Source organism: Bemisia tabaci, chromosome 1 (genome assembly GCF_918797505.1).
Source record: "Bemisia tabaci chromosome 1, PGI_BMITA_v3".
In the NCBI taxonomy this organism is placed as follows: domain Eukaryota; kingdom Metazoa; phylum Arthropoda; class Insecta; order Hemiptera; family Aleyrodidae; genus Bemisia; species Bemisia tabaci.
This window is the reverse complement of record NC_092793.1, coordinates 44,479,456-44,499,438: the sequence shown is the minus strand read 5'-3', so window position 1 is coordinate 44,499,438 and position 19,983 is coordinate 44,479,456. Positions and strand designations below refer to the sequence as shown.

At 38.9% G+C, this 19,983-nt stretch overlaps 1 protein-coding gene across 9 annotated transcripts in view; it reads left to right on the top strand.

Annotated features, from left to right (window-relative positions):
* The window catches only part of drongo (Arf GTPase activating protein drongo), a 94,228-nt gene that overhangs the window by 48,753 nt on the left and 25,492 nt on the right, over positions 1 to 19,983 (top strand). For 7 of the 9 annotated variants that reach the window (XM_072301374.1, XM_072301361.1, XM_072301343.1 and 4 more), the window contains exons 5-6: positions 4,811 to 5,009; positions 15,013 to 15,183. In XM_072301374.1, the coding sequence (XP_072157475.1) occupies positions 4,811 to 5,009; positions 15,013 to 15,183 (370 nt within the window). The remainder of the gene's footprint in view (positions 1 to 4,810; positions 5,010 to 15,012; positions 15,184 to 19,983) is intronic. The other 2 variants (XM_072301363.1, XM_072301350.1) reach the window with 1 other exon arrangement.

Sequence of the window (19,983 nt, the reverse complement as noted above, 5' to 3'; positions counted from 1 at the left end):
CAGGGTGCACGACGGCAGTTGCCAGGTGCCTTGACCCCTAGAGAGCGCCTCAGCCGGTCAACCCTGCATTTACTTACTTACTTATTTATTTACTTAATCAGGTGGCTCCTAGGAGGAGACAAAGGGGACATCATGTAAAAGTCGGGCAACAGGGGGTTTAATGTAATTGAGGTAGTGTCAACTTTCTAAAGGACCTATGTAGGATAGGAACCGCGGCTGCTCAACAACAAAGAGTGCTGGAAAGCAATAAGAAAGCTCCTCATATGTGTGGCCATCATTTGTGGCAGGCTGATTATTGAAATTGATAGACACAGCAATGGGCAAAGAAAACGTAGGAAAAATAGTGATCCTATTGGTTGAAGCAGGCACGAAGGATCTAGGGGGGAAAATATGGACTAACTACTCATTAATGGGAGGTCGATTTCTCCAGAAACCCCCCCCCCCACCTTCCGAAAATTAAAATTCAAGATTGTCCAAGTTTTGTACCAGTTTTATACCCTAATGTACCGCAAAGAAATAGTTTTGTACCCATGATGCAAAGTATGTAAACTTGAAACGCAGGAGGGGGGGGGGGCTGGAGAAATTAAGCCCCCTCCCACCTCCCAAATTCTACTGTTTTCATTCGACAAAGTTTTGTACTAGTTTAGTACCGAAATGTACCGTTCATAAAAAGTTTTGCACCCAAAGAGGGCTAAGTGGGGGGGGGGGGGGTCAAAAGTGGGGAGGCTGGGAAAATATTTTCGAAAAAACGGACCTAGGTACTGGAAACCCCTCAGAATGCATACTGAGAGTTTTGTACGTAAATGCACCGTCGAAAAAACCGCACTTTTTTTACCCCTAGGCTCTCCTGAGGGGGGTCCCCCTACACACGGTACCCCTGCCCGTGGCAGTATTGAACATGCCGTTTCTGTGTCCTGGGTTCTCAAATCAGAATGTTTCTTTACTCCTTTTAATAGCACTAGTTTAGTACCGAAATGTACCGCTCAAAAAAAGTTTTCCACCCTCACGATAAGGGGGCTACAGAGAGGGGGGGGTCCAAAGTGAGGGGGCTGGGGAAATATTTTCGAAAAAACGGACCTAGGTACTCGAAAACCCTCACAATGTATACTAAGAGTTTTGCACCGAAATGTACCGTCGGTCCTATCACACTATAATGGTATTATACTATTTTGATACTACTAGCCGACCGTCCTGAAACTTCTGGCCAACCCTGTATACAAATCGGGAGCATTATTATGGAAGCCTAGAATAAAATTTCCCCTTGAAAAAAATGAAAGTCTGTTTTGGTAAGGAGATTTATTTCAAACTTCATGTAATAAATGGGTGAAATTCGGGAAGAAAATCCAATTAATGCGCTGCCGGAACTCGAATCTTTCGCCGTCGCTGATAGCCGCTACTAACGATCTGGGATTTTTGCGCGGGATCTTTAAAACGGGGCCGGATCAAGGCGCTCGGGGGCCGGTATTTTGGCCCTGGCGAAGGAACGGATCGACGGACTTCAAAAATCTCTTCGGATATTGAAAGAACAATTGAAGCCTTAAATATTAGACGCAAAGCACAATTGTTTCTCATAATTGTAAAGAAAGTTGTTTTTATGCCGCTTTAGCTCAAAACTCGGTTTTTTGGCTGTGGTAAGAGAACGGTTCAACGGACTTGAAAAATCGCTTCGGATATTGAATGAACTATTAAACCATAAGACATTAGCCGCAAAGCACTCTTGTTTTCATCAAAAGTTCTGTAGAAAAGCAAAGAAAACTGTTTTTGGGCGTGAAGTTGGCTTACCGTAACTGGTTTTTTGACTGTAACAGGTGAACGGTAGCACGGATTTAAAAAACTTCCCCGGCCATTAAAATGCCTCAAACCCGACGAAAAAATATCGGTCACTACTTATAGTATCTGAAAAATTTTCAAACCCTCATCTTCCCCCAACGGATATGAATCAAATTATTTGGATTGTGCTATCATTCTTTGAATGTTGACTCGGACTCACAAATCAAGTTTGTGGAATGAAAATATGGACCAAGAAAAAGGAAAGGATCTCATAAATATGCGCTTAAAATCTCATCAATTTTTGTCAAGACCATGTATACACCCAGCGTTCTTTCAAACAGTATATGCGTGATACCAAAATTTAAACCTCTAGGGTCCCATTTTGCCTAGACTCTAATTGAAGGCTAACTCGGAATCCTTGAACAAGAATTTGAATGGATCCTTGCAGCAATGGTCAAAAATTTTCCATTATCTTTCAGGCTTCAGACTTTTGAAAGAAAGATTACACGAGTAAAAACTGTTTGATAAGACACTTTTGAGAAGAATTTAGGTCTTAATGCTGTGATAGTTATAAGAGGAAGGGGCAGACAACATTTACAATGTTACAGCTCTGTCATGGGGACAAGAGGTTGTCGGATATTGGTTACTGTTTTCCTTACAATGAAATCCATTATGAATGGCCGATTTTTCGAGATGAGTCGGTCTGTGCCGACTACTTGCTTCCATTATACTTACCTTTTTTAACGAGAATGATCTTTCATTTAATAATTTTCAATTTTTATTTTAATAATGATTTAACATTAGTTGATCTGTGTGAACTATTTGCTTCCATTATACTAAACTGAAAATCGAGGAATCCCAGTGTTGCCGATTTCCAAGGTCCAAGAAACGAGAAATGCTTTGAGACCATTTAGGCAATTTAAACGTACGTATTAATTATTCTCCCAATACCAACATTTCCGTATCTTTCATAATACCCCCCCCCCTTTTAGTAATTTTCATAATTTGACACGCTAAATTAAATTTGTTCTTCTTTCACTTTTCTCACATGCTTCTTGCGTTGAATACATGACATTAAGAGATTTTAAGCTTGAAAAAAAATCAAGAGAGTCTGAAATTGATATTTTCCTTTAGTACTAACGTAAAAGTGGGAACACCAGAGGATGCAAAAATGTTCTTGTTCTTAGGGCCCTTTCCCAGATTACCTGCACTTTTCATGATTTTTCCTGCTTTTAGATCCGTTCAGTCCGAAGAAGGGCCGAGAGATGCTTGCAAAATTCAGGGAAAACACTTTTAACACGGCGAGAGAACTCGTGAAAATCGTGGAACTTCGGACAAGTAGGAAACATTGATTTCTTGGCCAAAATGTGCAAAATTTATATTTTGGATGATTCATTATTGAATTTGCAAGTTGAAGGGGACAAAAATCCGGGAGAAAAATTCTTAACCGAAAAAATAATACACTTCATCAGAATCGATAATGTTAAATCATTATTAAAATAAAAATTGAAAATTATTAAATGAAAGATCATTCTCGTTAAAAAAGGTAAGTATAATGGAAGCAAGTAGTCGACACAGACCGACTCATCTGGAAAAATCGGCCATTCATAATGGATTTCATTGTAAGGAAAACAGTAACCAATATCCGACAACCTCTTGTCCCCATGACAGAGCTGTAACATTGTAAATGTTGTCTGCCCCTTCCACTTACAACTATCACAGCATTAAGATCTAAATTCTTCTCAAAAGTGTCTTATCAAACAGTTTTTACTCTTGTAATCTTTCTTTCAAAAGTCTGAAGCCTGAAAGATAATGGAACATTTTTGACCATTGCTGCAAGGATCTATTCAAATTCTTGAGAGAGGTTTTAATTTTGGTATCACATGTATACGGTTTGAAAGTATGCTGGGTGTTTATGTGCTCTCGACAAAAATTGATGAGATTTTTTTTTTTTTTGCTTTGAAAGCGGGGAGAAAACCGAGTTCCGGCAACTACTGCTCGCATGTGCCAGGAACGGGCGGCCAGTCCCACCCCCCGACAGCTGCAATCAGCTGACAGGGGGCTCGGGAGAGTCACCCGCACACAGCACACACGAGATTGAGGCATGCTTGATGGTTAGCAGCGTGCGAGTGGGTTGGGACCCCGACTAAAAACCTTCACCCTCCCCCCCCCCCCCCCGGTCACATGAATTGGTGGTTCTCCCGGCGAGATATCCCGACCAGACGAGTTCTTGAGATTTGAGATTCGAGAGATTTTTGAAGCCTGTCGATCCGTTCCTTCGCCAGAGCCAAAATACCGGCCCCGGTTTGAAGATCTCGCGGGCTACGGGGGGGGGGGGGGGGGCGTAGCCTCCGTATCATGAGGATACAAAACTTTTTTTGAATGGTACATTTCGGTACTAAACTAGTACAAAACTTTGTCGATAGAAAACAGTAGAATTTCCCCAGCCTGTAGAATGTTCTCTCAGGGGGGGCTTAATTTCTCCAGCCCCCCCCCCCTCCTGCGTTTTAACTTTATGCACTTTACATGATGGGTACAAACCTTTTTCTTTGGGGTACATTTGGGTACAAAACTTTGAATTTTAATTTTCGGATGGTGGGCGGTCTGGAGAAATTGACCCAAGTATCGGGTCTCTGGTAGGTTGCTGTTAGTTAGCCCTTTACTTATATTTCCTTCATTTATTGTAATCACCCGCCTCCACCAATAGGATTGCTACATTTTCTCTTTGCCTCCTTTGTCCATTGCTTTGTCTATCAATGTTAAGAAGCAGCTTGCTGGAGGGTCAAAAACTACTAAGTAACTCAGGCTCCTGATTTAAGCTTACACGATTTTTGTAAGCTAGTCTTGGTTTTAGCAACAGCTCCATCTTTTCTCTCGGTTATAATGACAAATGTCACCTTATCCAACAAATATCACAGGTCCTAAATTTTTGCAGATTTTCTGTTTAACTTTTTCTGTTTTAGGAAGTCCTTACTGCTAGGTAACAACCAATTTCCTCCGAACTTGAATGTAATGTATTATTTCATGACTTTTTATGTAGATAACATCCTCTCCAGTCACAAATCATCCGTTTATTCCGAATGATGATAAGAGTTTCTATGCAAGTAACTTTAGGTCTGCATTAGCTCCCCAAGATCCATTCAACTCCCTCGCAAACATGGCTGGTGATTCTGTTTCCTCATCTGAGGCCTCATTTGCCAATTTTGATAAAAATCCTATTTTCTCTTCGGCTACTCAAGGTGAGCTCTTCTGAACCCTCTACTCTTACCTAATTTATTTAGCTCTCTGAATTTGATACCGATTGTTGTGGAATTGACTTATATGTATTAAGAAGGGATTGCCAACCGGTAAATTGCCCTCATTATAAGAGTGAACTGGACCTGTGAATCTTGTAGATTACCGAAGAATATTAAAACCTGCTCAAAAGCCATAGAGGGTCATAGGTCGTTTAATATCAACACAACCAGCAAGCTGATTATTGAAATCGACAGGCACAGCAATAGACAAAGAAGAAAAAGGGAAAATGGAGTGATTCTATCAGTTGATCTATTACTTAGATATTTGGATGATTCTCACAGACTAAGATGCAAAAAATGGGCTAATTGCAGGATCACCGGTGGGTTGCCACAAGTTGGTCCATTACCGACCTCCTTTGTCCTTTGCTACCACCTGCACCCACCAAGTGAACCGCTCCGTTTTTCCCTTGTCATCTTTGTTTTGTTTATCGCCTTGTCTTTAAATGTCAATATCAGCCTACTAGCCTGGAACCTGGCCTCTTCTAATTTGGTTTATAATTAGTGCACAGGTTCTTTTTATCACTACAAGAGACTGCCCCGAGGGTTTTTCTCTCCAACTCTCCGTTTGCAAGATAGAAATTCTTAAGAATGAGATGAATTTTAGGGATTTTTGAAAAATCTGTCTCAACAATTTTCATTTCCTCCACTCCCCTGCCCTCTCTTCAGCTCTCCATGATGCCAATAAATTTTGATCCTTTACATTTTAAAGGAGTATTTCTGAATCAATTTTTTAAATAAATTCTGAATGTGTCGTCAAAATCGAGCTAAATATTATTTTAATGACTATGATGTGGGATTTTTTAAAAAATCACGATTTTCTGGCCTTTCATTGTTTTAACTGAAAAATCTCTGAGGTATTCCCTTGGTCTCTTGATTTTCTTCTGTGGCTCAAGCTCAGAATATAGATTTTTGTATGACGTACTTGGCAGTTAAGGATCTCAATGGATATAAATCGGTCCAAAAAAACAAAAAAGTCAGTAAAAACAGACGAATTTTTACGTGGTATCAATGTATCTCTGAAACAGATTCTTCAACTCCCGGTTCATTTTCTCGTTTTCAACTTTAATTTTAAATCCTAAAGATTCAGAACTCAAATGAAACCAAGGTGAAAGGAGCCATGGTATGCACTACTGCGGTGGATGACATCATGCACTGTGTTTATTGAGTCATGATATATCTGTTGATATTGGGCGCAGAAACATGGCGTCTACATAGATCGCACACTGGCGGGTGGGCGGAAACAATTCAGGAGGTGGACAAATTTTTTCCAACCCAGAAGGCAAAAGTATCTGGACGATTTTGTAGCTTCTGCTACAGACTATCAAGTTGTAGCATCAATTTGATTATTCCTCCCTCAATGATTTTTAAACAGACCCTTGTCGGGCATCGAAGAAAATAGCTACTTTTGGTGCTAAAGTGGTCAGCGCCGACACATCAATAGCAAGATTTTTTCCGGAAACCGACATTATACTCTGTAAGTGCGTAATCTAAGCTACAAAATTATATATTAACATGCTCAAAAAAACCTCTTATTCGTGCCCATATCGACACTTGAACCTAGGTAGAGAAAAAGGCGATTTGTTTTGTTTTAGGCTTCATTTTAAAAAAAAAAAAGCTTCACTGAGCTCTAGCTCTTGGAGCTTCTTGGAGCCTATTTAGGCTCTTAGGTAATAGTCTGAAGAGTGAATGGTGAAAAGAGATTTTGCAGATAGCTGCAGCTTTGATCGCTATAGAGGTTTTAGTGAGCGTAGGTGCGAGTTGGGAGATGAGAAATTCGGCGCGTCGCACCACGGCACGTCGCGTCGCACGGTGGATCGAATCAATTAGAGAGGTAGGACATGAAATTTTAGACGAAAAGTACAAATTTTGATGTTTATTTCTTCTCATTTTAAACTTCAAGGGGTGTTTTTAGTTGAAAAGGACTCTATGCATAGACCCCCCCCCCCCCCAAATGTCCCGTTTCTAAATTTAACGAAATTCATACCAGTGATAGAGGGACACTTCCGGCCTCCGGATCCATGGTCGGTTTAGTCCCCAGCCCCCCGAGTGCGACGTTGCCATTTTTTAAAGTCGAAACACGTTCACCCCCATAACTTTTAAACAGTTAAAGATATGAAAATGCGGTTTGTTTGAGTAGATAATACATTAAAAGAGCTATCATCCCATATAAAGTTTTTATCCATTGTTGCCAAATTTACTCAAAAATCACCATTTTCAATTTTTTCAGGGGCCAAAAATACGGTTAACCTTAAAAAGTCGCTATTGGGCACGCACGTAGGAAAACAAGAAACACGCGTAATACAAGCCCTTTATGTAAGCTTTCCAACGGTGTATCGGTTTTTCCAGGGAAACAATTCTATCGCGAGATAAAGGCCTTCAAAGTCTACCTTGGCGTGATTTTTGAAATCCCGCATCATTCGGACCTCAAAAAACTAGGATTGCGCCAGGAAAAGGAAAACTACAAGTAATGAAAGCCCATTTGTATGAGCTTTCTAACTGTAAATCGGTTTTTCCGGAAAAATTATTCTATCGCGAGATACAGGCCATCAAAGTCCGACTCGGCGTAATTTTTGAGGTCCCGCGTCATTCGCACCTCAAAAAATCAGTATTGCGCACGCACGTAGGAAAATGAAAACCACAGGTAATTAAAGCCCTTTGTAGGAGCTTTCTAACGGTGTATCGATTTTTCCGGGGAAACGCCCTGGTAAAACTGATCCCCTAAAAATATAGGTGACATCGCCTCACTAACTTTGGTGAGGCGATTTTTGGAACAGGCGATGTCACCTAAAATTATAGGTGATGTTACCCAAAACTACGTGTAGGGGATGTCACCTAGCCTTGTGGGGCCGTGAAAAAAAAAAACCCCAAAATTGGTTATGTATGGGGATTATTTCAAAAACTGTGAAAAATGGCGTCCATGTGACACTGTTAGGCACTTTCGTTGGAATTTTGATCTGGAATTTTTTGCCTGCTCCGGGGTTTGAACCTGGGACCTTCCGAACACTGAACGAAGACCTTACGTACCAAGCTATGCCGGCCGCCTGAAAACAGTGACGAAAAACCTGCATTTAGCTTCGAATTAAACGTGCACTGTGCAGCCAGGATATCTCGACCAGTTTTTATTGATTTGTTCGTTTTTTACTTTAATTCATTTCAGTTTATTACTTTACTTCATTTTATTTTTTACCTATTTTTTCATTTTTAACTTTATTTCATTTTATATTCTTTTTTATTCATTTTACTCTACTCTATTATTTCACTCTATTTTATTATATTCCCCATTTTATTTTTTTACGATATTTTATTTTTTTAATTTACTTTATTTTTTAATTTTTTATTTTTTCACGCTGTGTTATTTTACTTTTTTTCTCTATTTTATTTTATTTTATTTACCATGTTTCATTTCCAGACTGCATTTTATTTCTCACTTTATTTTGTTTTTTCACTTTTTTCATTTTCTAACGTCCGCTTCTAACGTATATTTTTTTGACGACATTTCATGTCTTCAATCTATTTTATTTTTACTTCATTCTTGTTTTCATTTTACTTAATGTTCTAAATTTCCTTTTTTTACATATATTTATTCTTATAGTTTTTTCCACTGTAGATATAAAAATGTTTAGCACAAAGCAAATGTTCTATTATCTACCCATGAAATTATCCAATAATTAGCTAGTTAATATTTAATTTTTCCTTACTTAATCCTGAAACTCAAATGTGACCTGTGTGATGTCATCTAGCTTCCAGGTGATGTCATCTACCCTCCAGGCAATGTCACCTACCTTCTAGGTGACCTCACCTATCTTCTAGGTGATGTCACCTACCGTCTAGGCGATGCCACCTACCCTCTAGGTGACATCTCCTACCTTCTAGGTGATATCACCTACCTCTTAGGTGATGTCACCTACCTTCTAGGTGATGTCACCTACCTTTTAGGCGATGTCACCTATTTTTTTGGCGATGTCACCTATTTTTTAGGTGATTAGTTTTACCAGGGCGATTCTTTCGCGAGATACATGCCTTCAAAGTTCACTGTAGCGGGTTTGAGATGCAGATATGCAGAGAGAGATTCAGATATGCAGATGCAGAGAAAGATTCAGATATGCAGGTATGCAGAGAGACATGCAAATATAGACACACTCCTGACACACACTGTCGAATGCATATTACCGCATTTTAAACTAATATTTGACACACAACTTCAATTGAATCCTAGAGACAATGGACCCATTTGCACGGATCATGTCTTCCCCATCCCCGAGAAAGCGACTTTTTCCTTACACCCTTTATACGTTCTAAGTGTTTCCATCCAAGTTGAGTGTTTAACACCGCCAATTTTTCCGAGGCAAGGAATCGATCACGAGATCGAAAATTGTCTAATTGTTTAATGTATGATTTAATGTGACCTCGGAAGTGCACTATCACAATGGGCGAAAAAACAAGTCGCGCAAGGTACTTAAAAAAACCCGCAACAGTGAACTTTGAAGGCATGTATCTCTCGAAAGAATCCTTTCCCCGAAAAAATCGATATGTTAGCGGCAAAACCCGATTCCAGGCAAACTAGTTTTGCCTAGGCAAATCTAGTTCTGCCAAGGCAAATCTAGTTCTGCCAGAAATGAACCGGCAAAACTAGATTTGCCTAGTCAAAACCTGTTTTGCCTGATATGCGTAGGCAAAACTAACCGACCATAGGCGGAACTAGTTTTGCCTGCTGATGTTCAGGCAAAACTGATGAGGTCCGGCAAAACTAGTTCCGCCAACAAAGAGGCGTTGTGTCCAACCCCATAGTGTACTCTCAGAAACTCTCAGATGAATAGTAGGTGCCAGGTGGACCTGATTGACTATCAATCACAAGCAGATGGTCAATTTAAATTAGTGTTAAACTACCGGGACCACCTGACTAAGTTGTGTGTTTTGAAGCCTTTAGAATCTAAAAAAGCAGCCACGGTTGGTCCGGTGTTATTAGATATTTTTTTAACTTTTGGGGCCCCTTGTATTTTACCCTCAGATAATGGACGGGAATTCGTCAACGAACTTGTAACTCAACTTGCTGGATTATGGAAAAAATTGAAGATTGTCCATGGTAAACCTCGAAATTTGCAGTCAGGGCTCAGTGGAGCCTGCGAATAGAGATGTGCAGGACATATTTTAATTTTTAATTTTTAATTATTATTTCTATTTTAAATTTTTTATTTTTTTTTAAGTTTTGGTTTACGTAGTTTTCCTGGTCCGGCAAAACTAGTTATGCCTGGTCGTGTTCAGGCAAAACTGACAGCGCTCCGGCGGAACTAGTTTTGCCTACTTTGCGCAGGCAAAACTAGATTCCTCGGAAAAATACATTTTTGCCTAGGCAAAACTAGTTTTGCCTGGAATCGGGTTTTGCCGCTGACAGATACACCGTTAGAAAGCTCCTATAAAGGGCTTTAATTACCTGTGGTTTTCATTTTCCTACGTGCGTGCGCAATACTGATTTTCTGAGGTGCGAATGACGCGGGACCTCAAAAATTACGCCGAGTCGGACTTTGATGGCCTGTATCTCGTGATAGAATAATTTTTCCGGAAAAACCGATTTACAGTTGGAAAGCTCATACAAATGGGCTTTCATTACTTGTAGTTTTCCTTTTCCTGGCAGCGTGCGCAATCCTAGTTTTTTGAGGTCCGAATGATGCGGGATTTCAAAAATCACGCCAAGTTAGACTTTGAAGGCCTATATCTCGCGATAGAATTGTTTCCCTGGAAAAACCGATACACCGTTGGAAAGCTTACATAAAGGGCTTGTATTACGCGTGTTTCTTGTTTTCCTACGTGCGTGCCCAATAGCGACTTTTTAAGGTTAACCGTATTTTTGGCCCCTGAAAAAATTGAAAATGGTGATTTTTGAGTAAATTTGGCAACAATGGATAAAAACTTTATATGGGATGATAGCTCTTTTAATGTATTATCTACTCAAACAAACCGCATTTTCATATCTTTAACTGTTTAAAAGTTATGGGGGTGAACGTGTTTCGACTTTAAAAAATGGCAACGTCGCACTCGGGGGGCTGGGGACTAAACCGACCATGGATCCGGAGGCCGGAAGTGTCCCTCTATCACTGGTATGAATTTCGTTAAATTTAGAAACGGGTCATTTGGGGGGGGGGGGGGGGGTCTATGCATAGAGTCCTTTCACGAGGAAACCAATGAGCCCACTTTTAGAACCTCAAAGTTTTGTATAAACGGAGTTATAAGCGTTTAAAGTTTCCAAATTTTGTCCGACATTAACCATTGGCTTGATCCACCGTGCGTTGCTCTGATACAACTCTTTCAGCGATGACATTTCATCTCATTTTTGGCCTAAGCTAAGGAACATGAGCACGATATGGAATCAGGGAACCTTTTAAAACAATGACTTTTCCACTTGATGGACATGTCATGGGTCAAGAGACCGGGCATTTAGTCGGTGATTTACCTTCGAAAAAAGCTTGATGTTTACTATTAATCATGAAGATCTATGCAATGCTTTATTTGCAAAAAATAACGTGGTGAAGTTTATTGAAAGCAAACACAAGAATTTAAATTACAAACATTAAAAGTTTGGTATTGCAGAAGTGAATAAACGATTTGTTCCCCACTTTAAAAGCAAATGGAAGGAAGTGCATCGAATAATTAAAGTCTTTTAGTTAAAATTTAAAAAGTGGCTCACTTCCAATGGCTATGCAATTCATGGTTTTAAACAATTGTAGTATGACAATGAGTTACTTGTTCTCCTTCCTATACACATTTTTAATAGTATTAGTCAGGACTGTTTCGACATCATTTACTTATTGCAGTCCATTTCATGTACGAGTTGCTCAAAAAGTTGGTGTTTACAACTTTAAAAATGATTTCCGATAATCAAGTGATCATACCGAACTACTACTTGCCGTGTGTTAAGCATTTCAACATTTTGGAATTATTGCCGCAAAAGCGTGACTACCCGCCAGTGTGGATCGTATATTTTGCTGATCTAATTAAAAATAATCAAATAATCTAAACAAATTCTGGGACTAGCGCAAAAGACCCATTGGCATTTCAGGATGGGCATCGACCTGTAGGATTTGAAACTCGGGGGAAACCAGGGAATTTGATCACTGTCTGGAAAACCGGGAAAGATAGGGTATTTTTGAGATTCGAACATTTCGCTGCTCTCTCCGCTTGTCACTGCCGAATCTGCCGACACTTGCATGACTGACAGTGGAATCTATTGAATCAAGTCTCTTTCAAAAATAAAGAAAGAAAAAAAAATGCTCCAATCAAGTAGATGTTACTGGAAGTGAAGAAGAGACTCGTATTTCCTCTTGATAACAGCAAAATCTGCCTGAGGTTGGCACACTCGTTAAGAAAAAGAGGCTCGTGCTTCCAGGGTACTGTTATGCTAGTATGTATTAATGAAGTTACCACAGTGAACTAGTTTGAAAGTTAAAAAGTATACAGGCCATTATACAGGGTGTTCTAAAAGTCCACCCCCCCCCTCTAACTTTTGAACGGTTTGAGGTAGAAAAATGAAACTTTGGGAATGTTCAAATCTCAAAGGGGACCATCTTTTTTTTTTTGGGGGGGTCAAAATTTTGTTCTTCCTAAGGGGGGCGGGGGCCCCCAACTTTTTTTTTCAAATGGCAACCTCTATCTTGTGATACCTCATTCAAAAAAGCATCAAAAACTAAGAATTTTGCCGCAAACCGCGGATCAATAACTTAATTCTAGACCGAATTATGATAGGTTGAAGGTCAAATTTGACCTATTTTCAAAAAATCATAACTCCGGTTCAAATAATCGTAAAGAAAAAAATAAAACGGGAAAATTTACCAACTTGTGTTCGCTTTGAAGTAAAAATTGCAGAAATCACTTCGAACTAATTTTAAGGGGGGGTTCGGACCCCCAAATACGTCAATTCAAAGGTCATTCAATTTTCCCGCGAAATAAACCAATTTCCCCTAGATTTGCCTCCACATTATCTCAGTAGGGTCAAAATCAGTTCAACATTACGCTGGCAAGTCCCCAAACGGGAAAAGTTAAAAAAAAAAAGATTTTAACAGTCAAATTTAATCACTGTAAATTTGGTTTTTTTAACTTTCCCCGAAATTTGGGGACTTGCCAATGTAATGTTGAACTGATTTTGACCCTACTGAGATAATGTGGAGGCAAATCTAGGGGAAATTGGTTTATTTCGCGGGAAAATTGAATGACCTTTGAATTGACGTATTTGGGGGTCCGAACCCCCCCTTAAAATTAGTTCGAAGTGATTTCTGCAATTTTTACTTCAAAGCGAACACAAGTTGGTAAATTTTCCCGTTTTATTTTTTTCTTTACGATAATTTGAACCGGAGTTATGATTTTTTGAAAATAGGTCTTTGACCTTCGACCTATCATAACTCGGTCAAAAATTAAGATATTGATCTGCAGTTTGCGCCAAAATTCTTAATTTTTTATGGACTTTCGAAAGAGGTATCACAAAATAGGGGTTGCCATTTGAAGAAAAAAGTTGGGAGCTCCCCTTCTCTGAGGGGGAACAAAATCATGAACCCCCCCCCCCCAAAAAAAGATGGTCCCCTTTGAGATTTGAACATTCCCAAAGTTTCATTTTTCTATCTCGAACCGTTCAAAAGTTAGAGGGGGGGGGGACTGGACTTTTGGAACAACTTGTATTTCAAAGATAGTGTGGGGGATCTTAAAAGTTAAATTTTGAAGTTGAATTTTGCTCTTTTGAAACTAGCTTTTTGGATCTAGTTTCTGTCTAAAGTTTCACTGAACTCCTTCATGCCGTTTCTTCTAAAGCCATAGTAACTGAGCATATGACTTTACAGGGACTTCAGGGACTCTCACTCCTAAGGAGAGTTTTTTAATTTTTTCGGATTTGCTCGTCGTACATCTGACGCCCGATAAGTTAGGGAATTTCATCGTTTTTGTCAGGGGAAACTTGGAAATGTCAGATACCAGCATTTTGAAAATCTTGCAGATATCTTAATTGGTTAAGAACCCAAACAAAAATGAAATAGAAAAAAAAAACGATAAAATATTGGTGGTAAATCTTTTTTTTTATACAGGCTCACCGTAAAATTTTTAGGGCAGTTACTCCGACCTCTTATTAATTTTGCCTCATTCAAGGTTAAAACAGAAGTTTTTGTATGAGCTATGCTGATATATTGGTCAAGTGGATTGAAAGAAATAGGAAAAATTCTATAAATCCTCAAAATTTGGGAATAAACAGGGACCTTCCACATATGTACAGCTATATGTATACCACAAACTGCCTTTTTAATTTTTTTCTCTAACAAGTTTTGATAATGAAAGACAACTCAAATATCGTTTCTTAAGGTAAATGACCGGTTTTTTTTTTGAAAGCTCTCCGATAGCTTGCAACCTCTCTGGCTTAGCCTGTGACCATAACAAACGGAAGTGAACATGATGACAGAATGCTGTTGAGTCCTCACTATTCTAAGGGGAAAGGGAAGGGAGAAACGACAAAAATTCAAAGTCCAGTCTCTAAATGAACTCTGGTAAATTTTTGTGCGAGACTAAGGGGAGGGGCATGAGAATACTTAGAGGAGGTCCTCATGGGAGATCTGTAGCGGTCTTACTCTCTTTTGAGCTCATCCTCAAGTCACATTATTTTTCATTCAGAGAGTCCAATTATTTATTCTGCAACATCATAGACAACGTTAAAATGCAGTCATGGATACGCCGCAGTAGCTTGATAGAAAACCAAAGTTCAGTTGTTGCGCAATCTGCCATCACTGCTGAATGACTCGCAAGACAACAAGGAAAACATAAAAAAAATTGATTATTTGACAGTCAGAAATGAGGACGCATCTAGACACACCTGCCTGCTTCCGAACGGGAAAAAAGTTCGGGAGTCGGGACTTAATTTAATGGGAACTTAAGTGTTCTTCTTTGTTACTAAACTTCTTACGGTTGCTCTCTAATCTAGGTTTTCCAAACATCAGCACCGTCGGCCAGACCATCGATAAAACTCCCAAGTCTGCACCTCCAACGGAAGACAGATATGCTGCTTTGAAAGACCTAGACTCTCTGATGAAAACTCAACAAATGACGTCATCCACTCCAAAATCTGAACCTCTAGCATCAATCGGTGAGTGGGGTAAGTATATCAACCTGCCACAAAGTTCAAGATTGGGGAGTAATTGATTAAAAGGAGTGTCAGTGGTGAGATTGGTTCCCTTATCCAACTTTAAGGCAGCTTACACTGAGCACGATCTTAAAGTTCAAAATCATTCATCTTTTTCAAGTGAGAATATAGTTTCAGTTATAGTTATCATTAGAATCGGTAAATTTGGCTGAATTGCACGTGTGTTCGAACGGTGTTTGATACCTCCCTTTTCTGGCTGGGAAACAGCTGTCAGCCAGCCATGAATCCTGCCATTGCTACCAACTTAACTTGCTCAATTTCCTGGCAGCCAGGTGTATTTTGGGTGGTATGTTCACTGATCTCTTTTCATACCCGTGAGAGGAATGGTCAAGCCTGCCTCGTCTGGTTGTGATATCTCGCCAGGAGAACCACCAGTCCCTGTAACGGGGAAGTCAGGGTCCAAACCCACTTCGACATCGTTGACCATCGAGCATGCCTCACTTTCACGTGTGCTGGCTGCTTTACCAGCATTGCTGGTGGCCTTCTCGATCACCCTGTCAGTTGCTTGTGGCTGTCAGGGGGTGGGAGCAGTAATTGCCCGAGTTCGGCTTTCTCCCCGCTTTTGAAGCAAAAAAAAATCTGGACTTGAATTTCAACATGTCGCCCACAGGCCACCTTTTCACGTATATTCAATCAGTGGGTCATTTGATTTGTTTGTTTGTCCTTGGTTTGCTTGGTTTATGTCTGTGTGTGTGTGTATGATTTTCCCTCTCGTTTTGTCTCATAAAATGTGTTCTGTTCAATTGAGACTTTAGTTGGGTTTTGAAAAAAATTTTCTAGACAAATATGTACATTTAAGTGCCTCAGGAATTTGGTTTGTCAGCAAAATCAGTGCTGTGTGAAGGCGAGATGAATAAAGGTGGGAAGTATGATCTCAGCGATGGCATTATTTGGAGGTGTAACCAGTACAAAACATCTAAGTCTTATAGAAAAGGAACACGGTTCTCCAATTTTTTAGGAAATTACGAAAATTAGGATCTTGACTTGTATTTTGTGCCCCTGTTATACTTCAAAGCAAGTTTGTCACGAGCTTTGAACTCCCAAGCACACTTCTAGAAACAACTTCAATTTTCGTCGCAAGGTATTAACTCATTTTATACGAAAATACAAGAGCCAGCCAATTGGTGTTGTTGGCCAGGTCTTCCAGTCCGACAAAAGCATTTTTGCCAAGAGGAAATACAATCAGGAAGTTCAGAAAAAGATGCAGCAGTGGGTGTAGACACAGCAGGCGATACGAAGAGGGATGAGGTGAACTGTTTCTTTTTGAAGGTATACAAATGGAATGCTAAAACCTTGATAACGCATATCAAGAAGTTTATCAAGTTGGGATCCATCATCCATTCCGACTGCTGGAAATCTGCCAAGAAGAGCTCCAGGAAGATCTAAGGCTACAAAACTGTGAATCATACCCATACTTTTGTAGATGGCAATGTGTATGCTAATAAAATTGAAGGTTTATGGAAACGTGTTCAGCATGCTCTGAGTGTAATAAGGGAATAATGCTTTGATCTGTAATTAGCTTGAATTATGCCAAGTTGAATTATCCAGCAATGTTAATTTCATCTTTTCAACTTTTCTGAAGGATGGGGCAATAGTTTACAATCTTGAACAAGTTAATTAAATTTTATTTATTCCTGAGAACTTTTCTCCAAAAAATCAATATAATCCAAACATTCTTCTCAAAATTTGCTCCTAAGAAATGCTCCAATTTTTCCCTTAATTTTTCCAAATCTTCTAACAATTTCTGGATTCTCCTAAATTTTCCAAAAATTCCTCTGAAATCTTCCCAGTCATCTCTAACTTTTTTTTGAGATATTTTGTTTCAATGAATTTTAAACATTCTAGTGGAGAAGCATTCTCAGAAAGTTAGTCAAATTATGTGTAAGGTTAATAGCTAACGTTTGGTTCTACAAGGTTCTCTTCCTTCTTCAATAAAAATATTTCCAATTTCATGAAGAAATATTTAATAACTAAAAGAAAATATTATTTAAACCCAGACTAATTGATCCTAACGTAGTGCTTAATTTGACTCAAGTAGACTTCGTTTTTCACCAAGCAGGGAGGTTGAATTGACAAATACTGAAACTGCTAATGTCTCTCTTGCAGGTCAAATTTGAAACTTCTTTATGTGATCACCATGTTCTACATGAAATTTTGATGAGGCAACATTTACTTCTAACACTTTGTGAGAGTCAATAGGCCATTAGACTAAGTACGAATTTTTAAAATTCAAGCATTCTGTTGTTTTCCTCTTTAAGGTTTCTTGTAGAGCTTGATTTGCGATTTGAATCGGAGTCAAAACTACTCTAATGGGTACCAGTACAATACTGAGAGGGGAGAGTGTTCAGCTTTAGCCTTGTTTCCCACTGTTTTTATTGTGTTTTCGCAGTATATTTGTATATATATTTATATATTTATAACTTGGAGCTAACATACCTTTGCGACCGTTTTTTTCCGGAACCATCAGAACAATCAAAATGAAACTAGGCATGGCTCTTCACTACTATGTGGTCTACATCAAGTTTCATTTTTGGTGAAAATCGGCCCATCCCTAACTCAGTAACGTCAAGGTCACTGGGGGGTGATTTTTAGAACTTGTCCTTTGTCCTATCTTAGTCGGTGATACCTCAAAACACTATGGGTTTCATCGTGCCCTTCAAAACAACCTATATTTACCCAACTGCTAAAACCACCCCTTATCCTGCAAATCTCAAGTCCAAGGGGGATAATTTACTCGACCCGTTAAGCTCATCAGGCACAACTTTTTCGTAGAAACAATTAGTCAAAATCTACCTTTTTGCTTCCACTGTGGCTGGAAAGCATTTTTTAATTTAGCATTAGGCAAGGAAAGTTTACAGAACCTCCTTAAAAAAGGGGCCTTTTTTGGCTCCTTTTCGGGAAACCGAGGATTTCATTCGCTTGTGGCCTTAATGAACCCTTAGAATGAGGCAAGCCTCCGGTGAAAATATTAGCTCGAGTGTACAACTTGTTTCGGAGGTACAGCATTGCAAAGTTGGCATATTTGATCTTTAAAATTCTCATATTTTCAAGTATCATATATGTTCTCAACAACTTCATCGGGTATTTTATGATATTTTGTGAAATTTTATCAATATTTAGTGACATTATTGAATGCATATTTCTTTTGATAGGGTAATACTGCTAATTCTATTGATACAAAGTTGCAAAGTTGACGTCATAGACCTATAAAAAATTCTCCTTTTGTCGAGGTTCTTCATTAAAAAACGAACCTTGTGGCCACCAAAAGATTTGTTTACAGGATTCAGATGCAATTTTATGATAAGATTAGTCTTCCAAAAAAGTTTTACCCCGAGTGTAATTATAGTTTCAATGATACAGCGTTGCAAAGGTTATATTTTTGAGCTTCAATAATGTTTATATGTTTGGAATGGTTAAAAAGGGACATCTGTGGATATTCTCTTACAATTTGAGGTATAAAATCACCCATTAATGTTATTTGTAGATGTATGCTTATATTCGAACAGGAATACTTTGACTGGTGGTGATGCAGCGTTGCCAAGCTTACAACTTTGAATTCTACGAATTATGGTTTTCTTTTTTATTAGTGTCTACATTGAGACTTATTTCTATTGAAAAAAACTCAAAAGTTTCCATATTCTATGTTCGTTTTTTCATTCTACCTAAAAAATGGTTAAATTGGCTACTAAGTTGAGGCAGAATTTTTGTATTTTGAAAGCAAGGCGGATGCTAAGTCATGTATTGTATTCCATAATTCACTTGGATCACATTTTAAAATCAGATAGTTAATGGAAAAATCCATATTTAAACTTCTTTTATAGTCAAATGTCAAAAGAAAAATGAATAAAATTGGCAACAGTGTCATTTTTAATACCAATGGGCCTTTTGCAAACTTTTGCTAGAGCACAAAGAAGAGTTGTTACTATTAGAATGTGTCTCAAAAATCAAGATGAGCGCATCAGCAAAGTCTGAAATGTACTCCTTACTTCACAATTTGCACAAGAAATTTGCGTTTTCCCAGCTTTCCGCCTCAAAAACGATACCACGGCACAAGTGAACATTTCGTTTCAGGAGGAGTCATTCCATCCAACCCCTGCTCACAAAGATATTTCGCAATATTCAACGTAACCGTCGCCAATCCGCCAAAACACATGTGACGGGAAGATGATTCTAACCACCTGATAACAATCTGCGTGTTTACATCCACATTTTTCTGGCGTTGATAAATATCGGCCTTGATTGACCCTGTGCTCTCTTCAACTTGGGCGCGGAAGCGTCGGCCATGTTGAACAGGGATTGAATGGAACGGCTCCTCGAGTTAAAATAAGAACGAACGAAATGTTTACCTGTGCTGAAGTATCCTTTTTGAAGGGGGAAGCTTAAAAAAACGCAAATTTCTTGTACAGATTGTGAAGTTAGGAGAGCATTTCATAGTTTGCCGATGCGCTCATCGTGATTTTTGAGACATTATCTATAAGGAACACCTCTTATTTTTGCTGTAGCGAAAGTTTGCATTGTCACCTAGGATCGATAGAAGCCCTCCACATTTTGCTTCTAATATTAACTATCGATATTTTCTCCACCATTTCTCCAGTAAAATTACGATATAAAAATAGACGTTATCATAGATTAAAGATATGTTCTTTGTATCGCTGTACTATCGAATCCTGTTAGATATTATAGTTGTATCCATGAGTATAACCAATTGTTGATTATATGCTCCAAAATACAGTTAGACCTTCACTAAAATCA